Source organism: Hippoglossus hippoglossus, chromosome 16, assembly GCF_009819705.1.
Source record: "Hippoglossus hippoglossus isolate fHipHip1 chromosome 16, fHipHip1.pri, whole genome shotgun sequence".
NCBI classification, from domain to species: Eukaryota; Metazoa; Chordata; class Actinopteri; order Pleuronectiformes; family Pleuronectidae; genus Hippoglossus; species Hippoglossus hippoglossus.
In genome coordinates this window covers 12082179-12102950 of record NC_047166.1, presented here as the reverse complement: position 1 = coordinate 12102950, position 20772 = coordinate 12082179, and the positions used below count along the sequence as shown (strand labels likewise).

Genomic DNA, 20772 nt, shown 5'->3' with positions numbered 1-20772 from the left:
CACGAGTTCAGCTGCAGACAGGGGGCGCTGTTTCCCCGGCGCTGCCGGGTCGGCCAGTCGGGAGGAACAGAAGTTTGTTGCGCTGTTTTTACGCAGGCGCACTTGATGCTGTTTGTCCAGTTCCCCTGGTTGACTTTTACCTGGGAGGTGTTTGCTCCAGTTTCGGTTCGCCGGTGCGCGGAGAAAGCAACACCCGCCGGCCAGTGCCCCCTCCTCGGTCCAGAGGCGACCACACTGCCCTGCTCCCTCCCCGGCCCCGTGTGACTCCGGGTCGAGTCGGGACGGGATTTCTCCGGGATTTTAGAGTCGGTGCGCAACAGCGAGCGGGAGGCAGGTGCGCAGGAGAGGGACAGGACAAGGGGAGGAGGTCTGTTTGTTTCCGCGACCGAGTCCCATCGCTCTCACCGGGCTCCGCCGCTGGAAATCAACTGGTTGGTGCCTCGGTGCTCGACCTGTGGTACTTTGATTAGTATGCGGCTGGAGTCCCCGCGCTGCCGCCGACATCCAGCCTGAGCTGAGGACCGATCGGCAGCCCTGAAGTCTCCGCCGCGCCTGCTGAGTGACTCCTCGCCCCGGGGAGGAGGAGAAGGAGGCAGGAGCTGGAGCCCGGCCGCGGCGGACGCAACGCGGACCTCCTCGTCTTGTGGGTCGGGAAGATGATGGGCTTTCTGCGCCGGACGTTCAGCCGCCGCTCCCGGAGCCGCTTCCAGACGAGAGAGAGGGACGAGCGGGACGGTAAAGGGGGAGGAGGAGGAGCGGCGGGGGTGACCGGGAACCCCCTGCTCCTGGCCCATCAGCAGCAGGTCGTACACGTGCCCGCGGTGGTCTCCGGGGGAGCGTCGGTCCACATCCCGGCGGCCGGGGCGGCGAGGACCACCATCAGCTGCCGCGTCCTGCTGCTGGACGGCTCGGATGTCAACGTGGATTTGCCTGTGAGTGAGCTGGAGCCTGTCCGGTGTCCTGCCAGCGGCTCCCCGTGTTTACACGAGTGTGTCAACAGAGAACGTGTTGCAGGACCGGCTGTTAGTCCAGATCCGTGTGTGCCAAAGTGTGGCCCGGGGGCCCAGTGGGGACCATAGGCTGGTTCATGGTGGTCCCTGCAAAAAGTTAAAGGGTCACTGCGATTGAATTTGATTTACTAGTTTGATTAACAAGAAAGAAATTCTAAAAAGTCACTGCTTCAACATCTCAAATACTTTCTCTCTGTCTTATGTCAGCTGTTCACTGAATAACTTTGAGTTTTGGACAGTCGGTCAACAAAAGGAGTAACTCCAAGATCTCATCTTGTGATCTGGGACATTGTGTTTGACTTTATACTAGTATTAGATGTTAAAGTTCACAGACAAATGAAAATTCACTCATTACCTACTCACCACTATTCCGATTGAGGGGTGGGTGAAGTGCTTGAGTCAACAAAACAGTGTTTGAGTTTCAGGGGTAAGCAGCGTTGCAGCCAAATCCAATACAATTGAAGTAAATAATTTTTCAAACGTGATAAAACAACAGAAAAAAACCATAACATGCATCCGTACTGCTCCTGTGGGGTCATCCAAGGGTCTGTGAGCCCCGACATTCAAATTCAACTCGAAACGGCGTCATTTACGGCTTCATATACACCATGTTTTTAGCCTAAACATCATCGGATATCCTCAGCTGGAGCCACGTTCGCACGCACACACAAGCATCGCTACCACGGACATTTAGGCGAAAAACATTGTTTCAAATCGAATTTTATGTTTTTTTCTTTATTGTTTTTACATTTGAAGAGTCGGTCACCATTTACTTCAAATGTATTGGATGTAGCTGCAACACTGTTTGTGTTTTGTGTTTTGTGGAGAGTGTTTTGTGGACTCTCAAACACTTCACCCACCCCTCCATCGGCATAGTGGTGAGGAGAGAATGAGTGAATGTACAGTTTTCTGTGATTTATCCCTTTAAGGGCTCATTGATGCTACGTACTAAAAGAGATACTTCCATTTCAAAAGTTGTAAGGGCACGGTCACGGTGAATTTCCATGCAAAGTCACGCTGCGATTTGCCTCGCCACAGGAAGTAAATGTTCCATTCGCTTCCTCGCTCGCACAGATTGGCCGGCCCATACTTTACATTAGTATGGTTGCTCAGCAATACACCCACTAGAGGGCAGCGCGGAATTGAGAGTATCTGACAACAACAAACATGGCGTCGATTAAGGCGGTTGCGATAACGTGGACCGTGGTCCTATTTACTCACAAAGTCTCTCTTCAAAAATGTCTGCCATTGTTGAACTTTCTTCCTTGTTTCCTATGATCCTCTCGTTTTGTCTGTTTCGTCCATATCGCTAATCTTTCAGAAAACATGCACAAATACGGCTAAATTAAAATAGAGGGCGAACAGAAGGCTCAGTCCATGTCCGTATACGAACCTAACATTGAGCACATAAGAGATTTAATCAGTATGACCAAAGTTTCCTTGCCTGTAGTACCAGAGTGGCCTTTATACTGTGAGTGAGTCTCTGTACAGTGAGAGGAGCAGCTCCAGATGGTGATGACATTACGTCCCCACTCTGACTGCAGGGAAATCTCACTGACGATACCTGAAGCTGCCCCGTGTTTGCCCCTTTACAGCGTCTCCCTATCACTTTATTCTTCCTCTTCCTCTTCTTCTTCATCTTCATCTTCTTCTCTCTCTCCCCCAGTCGATTTCCTTGCATCTGATCTCCAGCCATCTCCGCTCTCCTCCTGAACTCCATCCTAATCTTCTATTACACTCCCTCGGTGGCCTTCTCCCTTGCTCATCATCTTACTCTTTCACACTCTGCCTCCTCATCCTCCCTCCTCTTCTCCTCTTCCCTCCTGTGCTCCATCCATCTCCCTCTGTCTCTCCCTCTCTCTGTCGCTTTTCTCACTCTCTGTCTCTATTCCCCGACTCCCTGATCTGATTGACTAACGCGTGGACTCGAGTGCTACGAGTGTATGAGGGGTAGGTGGGATGATGAGCGAGTGTGTGGGCGTGCGTGCGTAAGTGGCTTCTCGTAAGATGTTTTCATTTTGAAGGTCGTGTGTGTCACTGAAGCTGTTGAGTGCGTGCGTCACCTCCGAAAACGCTCAGCCGGTGTATGGTGGGTTATCGGCATATAGGGAGTCTTTCTCTTTAGTCCTACAGGGACATTACAGTCATGACACAACGCCCCATCTTCTGCTGAGGTATTGCAGCTCCAGCAACAATATGTCACATGCTTTGTCGAGCTGGCAGTTAAGTCACAGGTGTGTTGGAACAAGTTTGTTCATGTCCGCCAGTTTTCCCACAGGCATTGACAAAGGCGCACTGAACGCAGCTGAAACTCGCCTATTAAACCTTATTAGTCTGTCACCTCAGGCTGAATGCAGCCAAAACAACAGGCTGAAGAGAAACTGTAAGATATTCCCTTCACTGTTTGTGAGGCCAACTTTGCCTCGTTTCCTGCCCGTGCACGTGCACCCATGTGATAGAGGCTATGATTTCAACCAACCTCTCCACACTTCATGCAGCAGAATGAGGAAAAGCATTGTGGTGATTTTTTTTTTTTGATCCGCAATCCCCTTAATACCACTGATTTCCTCACACTTTCAAACGCTCACCGGAGAGTTTGAACTGGTTATCAGGATCCAAAGTTCAAGGCTGTCATCTTTCTGCACACCCGCTCTGTTTTATATGGGTCAGACTCGGGTTAGGCCTTCATATGCGCCGATCACACACACACACACACACACACACACACACACACACATTTGCTCGTAAACTGTTTAGATAAAGTCTGGGAGATAACACTGAAAGTCGTGCTTAAGTGCACTAACTTGTGTTCTTGGTTCTGTGTGTTAAAGACAAAGGCCTGAATAACAGCCTTTCCCTCAGGGGCTTGTCCTTTGCTTCTGACCCAGATGCACACACACACAAAAAGAGTTGTGTGTCTCCATGACTCTAACTAACCTTAACCATAACTGCTACTTGTTTTACGCTAATCTAAACCAAACATGATTTCACCTTAAAATTCATTGATCTATGTGATGAGGACCTAGTTTTTGTTAATATAATGTGAATGTGTAAATAGATTTAGGTCCCCATATCTTGAGTACACACACAAACACACACACACACACACACACACACACACACAGACAACAGCCACGTTCTCTTCCACTACAATTCATTTTGCTGCTGTTATGGACACCAGGTCTGCTTCTAATCCACTTTCACACCTGAAATTTCATACTGTCCAATCTGTGGTCTCCCTGAATGATGCACCTCTAGTTTTTATAAGACAAACTTTATCCAGACAAGATCATAAACACACACACACAACTTGGTTAAAAAAAAATAACCTTTAATCTTTCATTTTTGTTGTAGAGCAAATCCAAAGGCCAGGATCTTTTTGACCAGATCATGTATCACATAGATCTGGTTGAGACAGACTACTTTGGACTGCAGTTCATGGACACAGACCAAGTCTCAGTGAGTATCGAGTGCTTACGCCCGTACAGCACCGGCTGATAGAGCTCACTCTTACCATCTTGTTCTTTTCTCTCCTGTAGCACTGGCTGGATATGTCCAAGCCCATAAAGAAGCAGATCCGAGGTAGGTTTGAACTGTTCGTCTCATTAAGTGAAATGTGCAGCGTGCACATGGAAGGCGGTGAGTAGGGAGCAGGTGGTGTATTGTCAAATGTTGACATGGTGATTAACATTGGCATTAGAAGCCATACCCTTGTTTGCTCTCGACAGTAGTGAGGATAAAGTGTGTGTGTGTGTGTGTGTGTGTGTGTGTGTGTGTGTGTGTGTGTGTGTGTGTGTGTGTGTGTGTGTGTGTGTGTGTGTGTGTGTGTGTGTGTGTGTGTGTGTGTGTGTGTGTGTGTGTGAGATTGATGCAGAAGTGAAACAGGAAAGACACATTAAAACATGTAAGAGAGATATAAGATCAAATCAAGATTAATAGCCTTGTTGACAGTGACAGATGTACTGCATGAAACAAATAGAGTGAACAGAGGATATAAAATAGATCAAATAAATCTTGAAAATATTCGATTTGATTAAATACATCTTTCATAAAGTTAGCCCTTCATCTTCCTCCGTGTCTTTCTCTTCCCGTCTTTCATGCTCAGTCTTTATTCACGCTTTCACCCCTCTTGTCTTCATCTTCTGTAGACGGGTCTCCGTACAGACTCTTCTTCAGGGTGAAGTTTTACTCCTCAGAGCCAAATAACCTGCGCGAGGAATTCACAAGGTAAAGATCTCACACACAAATCAGACACACACATGCATGCACACAGTTCTTTTTCCTCTGGAGCGCAGTGTTGAGGTCCGAAGGGGACGTGAGGCTAATTACTTTGCTTCTATGGGCACTTTTAAATCAGGGCCAAATGGACAGAGACTTGTTAAAGCAAATTATGTGTCAGCGGCGAGGAGAAGCTCGTGATACATCAATTGATTTATGTTCACCCTCGGTGTAAAGCTCTCACTCTGTTTTATTTATCTTGTTTACACCAACAGATACCTGTTTGTGCTGCAGCTTCGGCAAGACATTCTGTCTGGCAAGTAAGTTTCTTTGTCATTCACTCTTTATATTTACATTTAGTCATTTGGGGAGACACTTTTATCTAATGTGAATTACAAGTAAGGGACAATGCGAAAGATTCAATACGGTAGGAGACTTTGAAGTAAGTATGACAAACTTAATCTGTTCATAAAGACAAAGTGCATAGAGATCAGGTAGAGAAGTGCACAGTAAGTGGCCCGTTAGTTTGTCTGATACCATTTTCAATATGTGGACTTTACATAACAGCCAACACAGAGTACATATGACATATTTGAACAGCACTGTGCTACTAACCCTGTATGGAATTAGGTTGTCTTCTAATGCTTTATGAGATTGCTTATGTTGTAAGTGGCAAAATCAGTGCTACTCCTCAAAACTGAAGTCTTGTTTACGGTTCATGTCAGCGTTTTGTAATTGTGGGACTTTCCAGTGTGAAATACAGTATTTCAGAATTGGTGACATGTTGGCTAGCTAAAAACAGTACCTGCCAGTGGCAGTACAGCGCAACTGCGGTTTTGGAGTGGCTCGTTCCACCATCAGGGCACCACAGATGTGAACAGTCTGGGCTGTGACTGCCTTGTGTGCCTCTGGTGGTTGAGAAGAAATAAGTCAATGGGTGCAGGCCCAGAAGTCACCGTGTCGCTGTGTATGCAAACATTATTCATGAGTCATGCGGTCATCGGTAGCCAGTGGAGGTCAATAAACAGCAAAGTGACACCTGCCCTTTTACGGCTGAGTGAAGACCAGATTCTGGACCATCTGTAGGGGTTTGCATGAAGAGGCCCACCGGAAGAGCACTGTATGAGTCAAGGCGAGAGATACTCAGCGTTTCGTGCCATACTGAGTCATGCAAAACCTGTTTCTTCGTTCTGTTGTGTACTGGAAAGTGGCTCGGCTGATGAACAGATGCAACATGCTTAGAGATGGTAGTTCATTGAACATGACACTCAGGTTTCTCGTGACCTTGGAGATGAAGAGTTGACGTTGATATTTTGCCAAAGAGATTGATCGGCCATGATGTGGATCATCATTGTGGATACGTCAGAGGAACAAGCCGAGGTCTGAGTGAAGTTGGGTGTCGTTTGTGTAGCAGAGATACTAGAAAGCATGCCAGCAGTTAATTAGACCTGAGGAGGTTGTGTGTGTTCCAAAGAGAATGAGGGAGGGGAGGGGATAAAGATGTTTGTCTTACAAACCCACTTTAGGTCAAATAAGTATATCAGGGACAAGACGTCTGTCTAAATTGATTATCCTGTCGACTTGGACGTGTAGCAGACAGACATGTTAAATAATGGAAGACAACAGTGTGTCCTTGCACATCGAATAAACAAAATCCCCCGTTTGTCCCGGCGGATGAGACACTGCTGCACACATACTTGCACATACACTTATTTACAGACACACACACAAACTCACCTACACTCACTTAGACTCAGCATGGGCATGTTTCAGCCGATCATATTGCGAGCCTCAAGCAGTATCTGGAGAACGGAGAGAAGGGAGAGTTTCGCTGGATGTGAATAATGAATGAGGGATGTGGCAGGAAGGTAAATAGATGAATCAAAGGTGAAGGGAGGGAGGGTCGGGAAAACTGCGGCACAACCCGAGGGGATTGGCTGAATTGAAATTTTGACTATATGACAAGACGGTGGCGCTGAACGTACAGAGATCACCTAAGTTAGTACAGTTTTGTCTGAGTGGAGCATGAAAGAATCACGATAATCCTTCCAGTAGTTGTTTCCATAGTTGCACTAGATGTAAAGTCACTGAAACACCAAATTCAGTTTGATTCATCATTGATCAGAATGGTGATGCTGGTCAAGTAATGTCAACAAACCTATGTTTGTTCAAGATGTTTCTTAAAAGGTAAAATGGAAACTTGACTGTCTGGTATAGTGTGAGTGAACACATTTCAAGTGTGTTCAAGAAGCTCTGAAAAGTCATTTTCTGGTGATTCCCCCTCATTCGTGAGAACATCTGGATCTCACAAGTAGCATTAAACTCGACACACACACATACACTCAGGTCACCCACAATACAGTATGGGAGACTTCTGTGCACTTTTTTTCTTCTTCCTCACAAACACACACCCAGACAGTGTATTATCCCCCCTCTCTCTCTCTCTCGCTGTCTCCTCCTGGCTCTATCTGGGCCACACATCCCCAGAGTCCAACTCTATTATAAAGCTCAAGATCAGGAACAGCAGAGGGCTGCTTATTTTAGGAAAAGGGTTGCTCCACACACGCACACGCACATGCACACACACCATGTAGGTCATTCTGACACTTTCATGTATTTCTAACACATGATAACATGTACACACCAAACCATGGTTAGGACAGGCTCCTCATCAGCGTCTCGTTTTCTCTCTCCAGGCTGAAATGTCCGTATGACATCTCCGTAGAGCTGGCGGCGTATTGTTTACAAAGTAAGTCAACTTCACACACTCATTCATATCAATTTCATCTATTACATTTATTCACAATAAGAATCATATTGAGAGGTTTATCAACTGTCCCTCCTCTCACAGGACCACACTGGTGATATTTCATGTTGAGCTCAGTAACTACAGATAATTCATATTACTGCTTCCTGTTCTCCAAAGCAAATTCTAAAGCTTAAACTTTCATTTAGCTTGAGTTTACCTTTCTGGAAGCAGGTGGTTTGCTTGCATTTCATTTGGATATGAAAATCTATGTGCAAATTTGAAACTTGAAACCTTTTCCTTGCTGGTGCCGCACAAGTCGAGCGTCATTGGAAAATTAAGCCCAGAAGACAAAAGATCGCGATACTGTGAAAAGTGCATTGAAACGGTTGGTCTTCTGCAGCCTGTCCTCATATCTGAAATATTCAAGCTTTAATGCACCAGCAAGGATATTCTTTCAAAACTTATTGTAAAACCAGTGAATTACTTATAAATCAATTTTCTATTTACAACTACATATCTGTATACTGGGGAGCAGCAGTTTGAAGATACAGGAATGTTTAGTTTTAAAGCAGAACTATGTTTCTGCTCCACATTATTGGATAATAGTAAACAGTAAAATGTAGTGTTGGAGTAGCACAAGTAGACAAGTGACTCAGTAGTGTCAGTTCCACAGCAATATTTGTCTAAGGTTTGCTAACATTAGTCACAATAAGCTGCTGGATATGAAGCAGCACTAAACTCCAGAGGGAGCTGAGCTGAGAACGAGTTTCATTCCTTCTTTCTTCTTCAAGAGGGAGAGAGTTTCAAATTTCATGTTTTTAAAAAATGACATAGTTTGAAGACCTACACTAACAAAACAAAGTGTATATGAGGTTAAAAGCATGTTCTGTTCATCTTTTTGTATTTCTGAATGTCTTTTCCTTTTCCTCTGTACTTGACATGTTTTCGTGTGCGACTTCCTCCAGGTGAACTGGGAGACTGTGATTCATTAGGTCACTCTCCTGTGCTGGTGTCGGAGTTTCGTTTCAGCCCCAAACAGAGCGAGCCCATGGAGGCGGACATCTTCAGCAGGTGGATGGACCTCAGGTGACACGCGACATGCATCTGCTCCGCTTACAGCAATATTTTTGCCGTGTCAAAGCAAACTACTGAAATCTGAATCAGTGTGGCCACAGAGGACGGCGTCTAAATTTCACTGTCCCTTCGCTCTCCCCTCCTCCGCCTCGGCCTTGCTCTCACTGGTCTGTTTGAAGGATTAAGGGATTAATCCCGGGAGGGTCCTGATTGATTCCAGGCAGTATTTAACCCAGCCACGGTCTGATTGCTCCCATCTCAGATGAGATTACATACACATATGCTTTGCTTCACCGAGCCACACAAGGACGAACCCACACTGAGTTCGTAGTCATTCGTACACACAGAACCAAGAGGGAGTCAGTGACGCAGCCGGATAGCTGCTCACCGAGTATTTCCCTCAGATCTAACACCAATTACCAACAGAGGTCATTTAGCAAGTTGTGTTGTTATTGATAGTTTTCTTTTTCAGGCAGAGCTTGAAAGACCAGTGTCAGAGCTGAGGTGACGGAGGGACTTTTGTTTTTGTTGTGAAATCTCAACATGATGTCTTATTTTAAATCTTCAGGGGGAAGAGCCCTTCTCAAGCAGAGATTTCTTTTCTCAACAAATGCAAGTGGCTGGAACTTTACGGAGTAGATATGCACTTTGTCAAGGTGTGTGATTGTGTTTTACTGTCACAAATATCACTCAACATGTGTGAGTGCATTGCAAAGTGTTTGATTGTTGAGAACTAAAGGTGTGTGTGTGTTTCTGTGTTTTATCTTCAGGGCAGAGATGGAGGAGAATATGCTCTTGGTCTCACTCCGACTGGGATCTTAGTATTTGAAGGCTCCAACAAAATCGGGCTCTTCTTTTGGTAAGTACGTCAAACACGTCTAATCATAAAGTGGATGCTGTGGCACCTTGGGGAGAATAAAGGACATTTTAGTACCATGACAACATATTCAAAGATAAAGCAACAATTTTCATTGTTGATAAATTGTTTCTGTCATGTTTAAAGCAAAAAATAATATATAACGATTTCTATAAAGCTAAACTACTTCTTCACACGTTTATGGACATACATATGGTGATGATATCATGATGAAATACATAAGCACTTTCAATGAGTGCAGTTATTTTATTACATCTCCAGTCATCACAACCTCCAGAAATACCTTTCACACTAATACAGCATATTTGTCTTTGTCTTATTTGTGTGTCTCTGTGGGATTTCTAGGCCCAAAATCACTCAGCTGGACTTTAAAAAGAGTCGACTGACGTTGGCTGTGGTGGAGGACGATGATCAGGTTTGCGTCCCTGCAGCAAAAACACATTCCTCCACACAAACATCCCCAGGCGCGCAGTTGAAAGACGACTAAGTGTGTTTGTTTTTTCTGTTTTTCCTGACTGTGCAGGGTCGGGAGCAGGAGCATACGTTTGTGTTCCAGCTGGCCAGCGCCAAGACCTGCAAACACCTGTGGAAGTGCGCCGTGGAGAGCCACTCCTTCTTCCGGCTTCGACAACCAACCACAGGCAAAGCCAACAACAGTGACTTCACACGACTCGGGTCCCGCTTCAGATTCAGGTAGAGCACAGAGACGTGCTCTTTACTAACAGAACATCACATCATGGATGAAACTCACCTGAACACGGATCATACAAGTCGACTCCCTCACGGAGTTGTGGCCTGCACCAGTACCAGCATATTGTACATCACATAAAAGCCTTTGTATCTATGGTTACAGCGTATCTATGGTTACATGGATCTGTTCCTATGGCGACTGAGATTTTCCGTTCATATTGTTTGCTTTCGTCTGATTATAATCAGACACGGTCAAAGCAAATTCTCACACTTTAAGGCCACTTCCTGTCACTTGCTGAACAAAGCAGTGTGAAGTCTGTTTTACATTGTCTGAGTCAGTGGAGAAGAGTTACAGGTGGTGGAAGTAAAAATAGAAAAACACTTTTACTTTCTATTGTCATCCAGAATGACAAACATACCAATGTCAGCAGTCTAGAACATTAAATCATTATAGTATTATAGTATTATCATAAAAGAAATGAATGAGCGCTGTATTCTTATAGAAATAAGAGCTAATACATAAGAAATTCAAGGCTGTTAAATAGAAAAATATACAAAGATTAATTATTTTATACATTATATTTTCACATTATATATATTTACACATACTGTATTTTCCCACTTAATCACAGTCATTCAGTTATAGGAACAGTTTTCATTTTTAAGTGTGCCTTTTTTGAAAGTGAGAATAAATTCCTTTAGCTTTAATTCCCTGGTAGTGAAATCTGCAGTGTGCTGGGTCTTAAAAACAACTTGTGGACCTTTCTCTCTCTTTGTTGTCTCAGTGGTAAGACGGAGTATCAGGCCACTCATGGTGGCAGACTGAGGAGAGCCAGCACATTCGAGAGAAGGCCGAGCAGGCGATACCCCTCCCGCACACAGTCGCTGGGCAAAGGTGGGTCTTTAAGCGGACGCACAATCGACGGTGATGACTAACAGCTCCTGTTTTGTCCTTTTACATGTGATAATGTGTGAGAGACACATTTTCATAAAGGGCACATGCTGTGTGAATTCACTGTGTTGTAGAATGCAAAAATCTAGAATTAGTTCATAATTCAACAGGTTTAAAAAATGCTAAAGAAAGTGCTCAAAAATGTCAGACTTCAGGGTTTTTGTTTCGACTTTGTCAGAAGCACCTGCTGATCTCTTCAGTCCTCCTTAACTCCCAACTTCACAGGCTTGTATAAATAAATGATCAAGTGCTGCCCTGGAATACAAAACTGGAACAAGAATTCATGTGATGGCAAAAGCTGAGCATCAGTAACTGATAAATCAGACTTACACTTCATTACCCCTGTAATAAAAAACATAAATATGAATGAATAAAGTTAAGAGACAAACTTATGAATGCTATTTCCCTTTTCTTTGCTAACCGACGTCTCGACTCCCTCTGTCAGTTTCCATTTCTCCTGCCAAGCCTCAACATATCAGGTAAAACACACACACACACACACACACAAAAACACCCACAACTATACAAAATATTCACATGCTCATTCAAGTCTCTGTACTTGTGAGGACATTCCATTTATTTCTTTCATTCTTTATCCCCTAACCTTGACCTTAATCCACACAACGGCTTGGATAATCTTAACGCTAAAACTAAAATCTCCACTCTGTATGAGAGAAGTAAAATGTCCTCACCTTGTAGGTTTTCCCACCACTACTACATAGAGAATTTGATGTAGTCAGTTTGTTAATCTGCCAGTAATGAGTGTTGTCATTCTTTTCTGCAGCTCTCATGCCAGCCCTGATCCCAGCCTCCATCCAGTGAGTGACCTCATATAACCCACTTTTCATACAAACACACAGATGCACACGCGCCAGCCACTGATCTGGCTTCTCCCCCGTGACAACATTTAATTACTGCATCTCTTCAATCCCTTGTCCTCTCCTTCCCTCCTCCAGTACCAGCACAACATCCCTATTGGCCACGACCCGTGGCACACAGCCCACCCCGCTCTCACGCCCCCGGTTTACCTGCAGCCCTCCGGACACACGCCGTCGCACAGGTAAGCCTGACAGACCACACACAGAGGCCAAGAGGGTTTAGAGATTCTCCAGGACATCTTAGGGGTCCTTGTTTAGAAATTTAGCAGGGGGCAAGTTTCCATTTTGAGTCACTCATCTCACACTCCACACGATCTGTTTTTCATCACGTTCATACACATCATATCCCTGTTTGTCTGTCTGTGTGTCTTTTCTACCTCCGTCTACGTGTGTGTGTGTGTGATCTCCATCTCCTTGTTATGTTCAGGCCCTCTGTCGACTCTGCGAGTCCCGTGTCCACTCATCCTCCCGTTCCAGAGCGAACCAGCAGCATCCGCCCAGGATCCGTCAGTGTGGTTTACAGGGACAAAGTCATGACGGCACTTTGACCCCTGTTAGTCCCAGGAATCCGTTCCAAACCCAGACTCTTAACACTTAAGCTGACACAGACTCGTACCCCCCCCCCCCCCCAAAAAGAGAGAAGCTCTGTTGAGTCCAAAAAATGTCATCCATCATCACTTTGTCTTCATCTATTTGTCACATTCACATCTTTCAATCGGGACAAAGTGTTTTTCAAACTGTGAGGCGAAGGGTGAGACGTGTGGTAGGTGAAAGGGACGAGTGCACGCTGGTGTTCTGAAAACAATGGGAAGTTGTAATTTAGCCCCTTATCAGCACGGAGCAGTGGCAATGGCACACAGCTCATGTCCTTTAAAACCCCAATGTCTGCAAAATGCACCAAAAATCGTACTTCCTTGTAGGGTCGTAAGTTTGAACCATAGACTGTATATAAAGATGGACGACATGACAGAAAGGAAGTGGAGACGCGTCGTCCGTCGTTATATTCGGTCTTTGCTTTGAACAAACGGTCAATATTCACTGATTTTTTTGATTCTGTGGGACATTTTCCGAGGATATTTTCAATTTCTGTTGTGAGGTGAATGTCTATAAATGTTCCTTAGAAATTGTAGAGAGAAAAATATTTCTTCGTTTTAACTCCACAACTTTCCTGAGAGTCGTGGTTTTAAGTTTTCTTTATTATCAAAGTAAACCACTGATAGACGCAGATACGTAGCAAACATGAACTGCTAATGGTATAATTCTGCATGTTTTAAAGGTGCCTGTTCGACAGAATGTAAACAAATATAGGCTAAAATAAAAAGTGCTCAGTTTTTGCGGGGAGACACAACTCACTGACTTGATTGTAACTGTAAACTTGCTCTTTATATCCCCCCCAAATTATGTGAATTATCCCGAATGTCATGAGTTAAAGGTTGAAATAAGACAGAGATTAATATTAATGTTGATGTTTTAATGTTGCTCAGTACGTCTCAGCATGGTTCTATATGGTTTCAAACTTTTAAAAAAACTCCTAATGTACACTAAAAGACAACACTAGGACCCAGATTAGATAAAGATAGGAGCAGGTTTAGTCGCTTTGTGCCTTGGTTTGCTTGCGAGTTACGTTTCAATCCCTCTACATGTTTACTGCAATATCTCTGGAAGATGAAATGTATCGTTGTGCCTTAGAAATCTAGCCCGAGCTAATATATCACTTTGAATGGAGTGAAATAAAGTGATGTGAGAGCAGAGTGAGGTCTCAGCCTCCTCAGGTGGAAGGGTCCAGATAAGCACATACTCTCTGCTGGTTTAGGGATTAAGCTGCTTTATGTATAGTATATATATGGAGTTTCGGTGTGAGATAGAAACCTCCTGCCTCTGCTGTGTTTGTGCTTTGAAAGTGAGGATGCTGAATACACTTTTACATTCATTTTACATCAGGTTATGGATGAATTAAATCAACCAGCTGTTTACAGAGAACTTGGCCAATGTTTTTGCTGTTGTAGTGCGTCGCCTTTTACTCTGTGCTGTTTACTGGAATCACGTGATGCCTTTAGGGGTGTTTCTTTATTGCTTTTCAAATAAAGAAGATGTTTGAACCTGGAAAATGCAAAAAAACGTGTGTCCTTCAGTTTTTTTCCCCTTCATGTAATGTCATTTTCAGCATTGTAGAGTGCAGTTGGTAGAAAAAAAGTTTGTTTTGATCACGTGTCATCTTCAGTTTCCCTATGAGCGGTCCTGCGTCAGAACATCAGTTCAGCGTCGAGGAGAATGAGACGTCGTACTCTGGCCAGATCCACCATCACAGACGCCACACACACAGCCAGGACACACTCTGCCACACACACACCAAGAACAGTGAGTACACTTTGTGCAGTGTGTGTGTCAGCACCAACATGTCTTAAAACAATAGTCATGTGCCCGTGTGATCACTGGGACAGGTTTGGCCTGCTGTAATGATTCATTCTGTTCAAACTGGCCATGAAAGTATCCGGTCCCAGTGAAATCCAGTGACAAACTCCACATTCAGGCCCTTTAAATCCTCAATATAAAGTGATGCCAGCAAAAAAAACCTGTTTCAATGTGCATATGTGCAGCAGAATATTGATTTAAAACAGACTCTAGTTGATTCTTTATCCTTTAATGGCATCTATCCATCCACCTATCCATCCATCCATCCACCCATCCATCTTTTCTGTACTGTATATGTATGATAATCTGCAGATCTGCAGTGTGCACCAAATTTCAAAGTAATAACAGTAAAACTAATTGAAAGTATCAATCTATCAAACTAACTTTATTTATACAACACATTTCAAACAAATCTTCTGCAATTCAAAGTTCTCTACAGGTTATTCAAATCTGAAAAAGATTTTTGAGAGTTTTTAAAATGTTCTTTTGTTTGACATAAATGACACAAGGTTATTCACCTCCATTGTACTAGGGTGGTGGCAGAAAGCTCAAGAGCAGAGTTTATTTCTGTTGTCTTTTATACAATTAAATACAATAAACTTCACCTTCCCTCCAACATCCAACCATCATCAGCTTTCATCTAAGTAACACAATGACTTGAACCTGTGACAGTATCTGGCCCGTGGTGTGTGTTTTGTGTGTGTGTGTGTCAGAACGTCGAGCTCCTCCCTGCCCGGCGGATGAGTTGAACATCTCTCAGTCTCTGCTAAAAGCTCTGGAGTCAGACAGCGATTCCCCTCCCTGGCCCTCGCTGCCCTCGCTTCACGTCAACATTGACAAAAAGGTCAGACACATTTCCCACACGCTGTCGTCCCATTCTACTGACAAAAAGAGAGGTGGATCAGGTCAGGTTTTTTTTTTAACCTTTCTGCTTGTTCCCTGTGGCAGGGAGAGGAGAAGCAGCTGTCTGAAAAGTCTCTGCACCCTCCCGCCTCCCCGGCGATGCTCCCTGACCACCTGAAATGTAACATCCTCAAAGCCCAGATGGAGGCCGCCTTCAGGGTGAGTTTATGAAGCTGTTTACTGTGCTGGCTCTCTAACACCACTGCAGAGTGGAAACTAAATATTTGCATCCTCCAATATATAGAAGGAAGCTCCGACAACGCCCAGAGGAAAGAACTCAAATGAGACCCTCAGTGACAGGCCAGTGGTCCCACACCGTGTCCACATACTTCCACATGTTTCTAACACATAAGACTAACTCTCCATGTGATAACTCTGCTGCTCAGGTATCAGAGCTCATCCCAAGACTCCGCCGCGTCCAGCCTGACTGCAGACAAGGCGTCTCATTGGCAGGACCGCAACCCAACGCCGGACAGACTGCACCCCAACGCCAACCAGAGCACCAACCGCAGGAAACGACTGGTCAGGCAGTTCAGCTTGTGAGTATAACCGCTGAAGGGCAGAGCTCCTGAGAAGCGCGTGAGCCTCAATGAGATCGAAAAGGCTCCCCAGAAATAAATATCAGAGAACTTGAAGCAAGCGCTGCCTCTACTCTGTGAAAAATGTAATTTTCTTCAGAACAGTGTGCAGGTCGTGTAAGTCACTCAACCTCACTCTCAATTTATTGCACGTCAGTAACCATGAGGATGAAGATAATCTCCCAGAAGCCCTTGCAGCCATCTCCTTGCAGAGTATGGGAAAGTCAGGCTCCAGCAACTCACTGGACAAACAGATACAGCCGTCCATATACCCACAGGTAACACACACTCACACTCCTCATATCCGGGGATTAATTCACCCCCACAGTATCATCTAGAAGTAAACAGAGTATATATTGTATATATATATATATTGATGTGTATTCCAGGTGGACAATATGCCAGCACTGGAGCTGGGTAGTCCATGCTGTCGCTCTCCTTCACCCTCCCCCCACCTCTCCCCCTCTTGCTACCGTAGCTCCATCCCTCACCTGGTCCCTTACCTCGCCGCCCATAGCGACAGGTAAAACACCTCCACTCCTCTCTGTGGGACTCAATTCACAGCCTTTTAAAGAGAAACCTTGTTGTTACTTTTCACATCAAGATTTCATACAAACAAATTGTATTAATGAAAGACAATGCATTGTTAAGGATTAAATCAACATTTTTTGGTTTGTGATCCCAAGAGGCTTTTCACTTTCTCAGGTGGTTTCATTTAAGGTCAAAGGTCCAATGTTTACACAAACAGGAAAGACAAAAGTTTTCAATGAGAAAATCTAATAATCTCTCTTTATAAAACTTTTTGTTTCTTCCTTTCTCTCCCTTTAATCCTCTCACGACCCTCAGATTGTATTTGTTAGCCCCCTGTGGAAGGGCCTGACCCTCTGGCCTAACAGTTCAAACCAGCTCCATGTCAAACAGCTGCTACAGTAAAACACTGCTTATGCCTACACATTATTGGATGAGTCTAATGATTAATAATATATCAGTAGTACATCAGGAGCTATTTTTTCTACAGGACAAATGTTTATATAAACATTTTACCATAATGGTCTATTTGGCTGACCTGTAGGACCTTTACTTGTAATGGAGTATATATTTTGTTTTACATTATGTAAGTTTATGTTCTTATTCCATCACTGCGTTGATATTTGTATAAGCTCACAAACTATTTTAACATTTTGAGGCAGGTGCAGTGGCCTGATGGGCACCTTCATACCATGTAACTGTAACATCCCTGGTTTGATCTTTACATACTGGTCACTGTCCAGTACCAACAAACAGGGCTCTGAAGATAGAGCGTCATCTTTTTGGTTGTTCAGGAGAAGAAAGACATCTCAAAGACCTAAAACACTGGACAACAGTTGCTCTGGACAATAGCTGAGCACTTGCTTTTAAATTGATTGTTTTTCATTATTTTACATAACTTTGGAATCTCATCCATAACGTCTAACTGCATTTCAGGTCAAAACTGAGTTAAGTCCAGACTCTGACGTTCTTACATCTGTTTTTCCATAAAGGAATTATTATGGCATTTAAATGTATAATTGTGGGCAGGAGAAAAAAAGCTAATAGGTTTAGCAGCGCAGACTGCCGTCTCTGTGGCTGCTGACTCAAAATGTGAAATTCACATCTTTTTAATGTTATGTCGCATTAGATAATCGAAACATAAAGGTTTTACAACTTATTTGCCTCATACTCAGGTTGGCTTCGGTGTTTAATTCATCTTTTTGTGTTGTTTTTATCATAGTTATTTTAAACAGACATTTATCTGGTTACATGATGGAAAGTGGATCTGTAAACTTGTTATAATGTGAAGTGTGTGTGTGTGTGTGTGTTTCTGCAGCGGTGAGGAAACCAGGTTGGACAGAGAGAAGATACTCAGAGCTCTCCTGATGACCGAGCTCTGAGACCTTGACCCTTGACCCTTAAAAAAGAAGTCCCAAAGTCGCAGGCTGCAATCAACATTTGTATATTTGCATAATACATTCAGCAGTTATAAATATATATATATATATATTTGCATAAAGGCAATTGTTATATTTGCTTAACTGTTATTTTAGAAGGATGGTTCTTTACATTCTTTGGATTAAAACTATAAACTATAGGCTAAGTGAGAGAATCAAATGGACACACACACACACACACACACACACACACACACACACACACACACACACACGCTTCAGATGTGACTGGTACTGCCTGCATGATAACTGTGGTACAGTTTTGGGGTTGTGTTTAGGTTTATGTGTGATTTCATCATCACTGTGTTTCAGACAGCGACTGGAAGCATCAAGGTCTACACTTTAAATAACAAACAACACAAAAGTCAATTCACTTTCAAATCAGTTTGTTCACAATGTAAATAAACTTTGTATTTAATATGCTGAACATAACAGAGCAGGCTGTGAAGGGCTTGTTTCCTGAATGCATTTACTCTTATGTCAACCATCCACTTTGACATGACAAAGCATTTGCAGCATTTGAGGTTGAATAAACTTCCTGAACAGATTGAATTGAAAGTGAATTATGACTGCGTGTGGATGATGTTGACACTGGATCGTACTGAGAGACTGTGACGCCGCAGTCCCAGTCTGTCCACTGGAAGGAGACAAAGCTACAGTCACGGCTCAAAACACGGATCCTGTAGCACAGGTTGTCTCGAGGAGCAGATCTTGAATCACTTTGCTTTTGTTTGCAGGCAGTTGGTGTTTTCATCTCAAGTCAAGTGAAAACTGGTTTCAGAAGTAATTTTCTTATAAATAGCCATAAACCTGCTGCTCAACAAATTCACTTCTTATGTCACGGCCACCTCTGAGGGAGTGTTTCACCTCCTGCTGTACTGAACCTGTTGACTGAGCTGTTCCTGCCCTCGGCTTGATCTTAATAAAAGACACATGAGTTTGACAACTCTGTAGTAGCATCTTTGGTCTTCGCACTGACATGGGAATGTGGCCGGGCCTCGCCTTACGTGCCTGTGTGTGTGTGTGTGTGTGTGTGTGTGTGTGTGTGTGTGTGTGTGTGTGTGTGTGTGTGTGTGTGTGTTTGTGTTTGTGTGTGAAGGCCTCACCCACCCTCTGAGGGAATGTTGTTATAAAGAATATAACTGATTTATCTACCTCTACACACCTGTTACGTTGCAGTGAGTCAGCCTGTAATTGCACCTCTTGTTTTATCCCTCTGTGAAGCAGTTAGCACGAGATGCACAATGGACCTGGTATGAGCCGAGGAATGTGCTGCGAATGTTTACGTCTGAACGAATTAGCGTGGATATGACAGAAATATTTATAGCAACCCGCTGTGTCAAGTCGGTAAATAAGATAATCACATCCTAGTTCAAATGTTTCTATATAACAAGACTTGTGTTGAAATTACTGGATATGTTTGGCTTTTTAAAAGCACAACACTGTGTTTGCTTTACCCTTTGCTTACTCAGACCTAGAAATAAAATGCAATATCATTTCCCCTCATTTTTCAACTTCATCTTGATTTTAAGCCAAAAATGTTGATGTAACAATACATATGACATGGACCAAATCGCACATTGGGAATAGAAAAAGCAGTGATGGAAATAAGACAAAAATAATGTCAATATTATAAGTTGGGCATCTTGTTTCTCTATTTTTTAAACAAAAACGACACTAGATCAACATTTATAGCCACTGCCACTGATGAATGGGACACAGGCAGCAGCTCTGACACCATTACACTCATTATATACATTTACAGCTAAAGGTTTTTGAGTGCAAAACACAAGAGCAAATCACAAAACATGCTTTGTCAGCATTTCTTTTCTGATAAAAAAGATGGACTGAGCCTCCAGCCAATCAGCAACAAGCCTTGCAGCAGGTACCAACATTTTGTCACCACATTGTGTTCTATTATTTGTTGTTTTCTTATTTGCGGTTGTGTTTTGTGATTTGATGTTGGGATTTGCACTTTTGGGGGTCACCATAGTCTATCTTATATTGAATAAATATTACAATATTAATTGCAAAAAGAAAAATAGACAATCATCCCCTCTTTCTGTCTGCACCTCCCCTTCATTTCCCTGATATCCTTTGGATTAGACTTCATCAAAGATACAATTCTATTATTTTATTCTAATTCTTGAAATGTATATTATTCACACTTAAATTCTAAAACACATTTCAAACTGGGATAAAACACTTTCACAAGTTTTTTTAAATTATTAAACCAACAGCTTTTTCCCCACGATAGATGATGTACTGTGTATTTAAAATCGGCCTGTAAAATGATTCAAGTTAAAATAAGTATTTGGAGCTTTGCTGTGAAGCTTCTAACAGTGTTGCTGTGCCGGTTTTGTAAGTGGAAGAGTGAGGGTGTGTTTAAAAGGGATCAAGTTGGGTGGGGTGCACAAGATTGTATTACACAATGACAAATCTGCCCTGAGGGGGTCTGACATGG

The 20772-nt window shown here is 43.4% G+C and overlaps 1 protein-coding gene across 3 annotated transcripts; it reads left to right on the top strand.

Moving 5' to 3' along the window:
• Positions 1–13: 13 nt before the first annotated feature.
• epb41l4b (erythrocyte membrane protein band 4.1 like 4B) lies at positions 14–19254 on the top strand. Of its 3 annotated transcripts, none has more exons than XM_034610590.1 (23): positions 14–932; positions 4365–4469; positions 4550–4592; positions 5159–5237; positions 5504–5548; positions 7925–7977; positions 8943–9063; positions 9620–9707; positions 9822–9910; positions 10274–10343; positions 10452–10621; positions 11404–11513; positions 12016–12049; positions 12355–12388; positions 12527–12630; positions 14670–14806; positions 15574–15704; positions 15809–15922; positions 16008–16063; positions 16150–16302; positions 16499–16619; positions 16731–16864; positions 18188–19254. In XM_034610590.1, the coding sequence occupies exons 1-23, from the start codon at positions 657–659 to the stop codon at positions 18249–18251; spliced, it is 2331 nt and encodes a 776-aa protein (XP_034466481.1). In that variant the 5' UTR covers positions 14–656; the 3' UTR covers positions 18252–19254. The 3 variants fall into 3 exon arrangements, 2 of the variants coding, with proteins under 2 accessions (XP_034466481.1, XP_034466482.1); XR_004616459.1 differs by lacking the exon at positions 18188–19254 and adding an exon at positions 17014–17216 and having other exon boundaries at positions 75–932; positions 16731–16961; XM_034610591.1 differs by lacking the exon at positions 16731–16864 and having other exon boundaries at positions 75–932; positions 18188–18271.
• The last annotated feature ends 1518 nt before the right edge of the window (positions 19255–20772 follow it).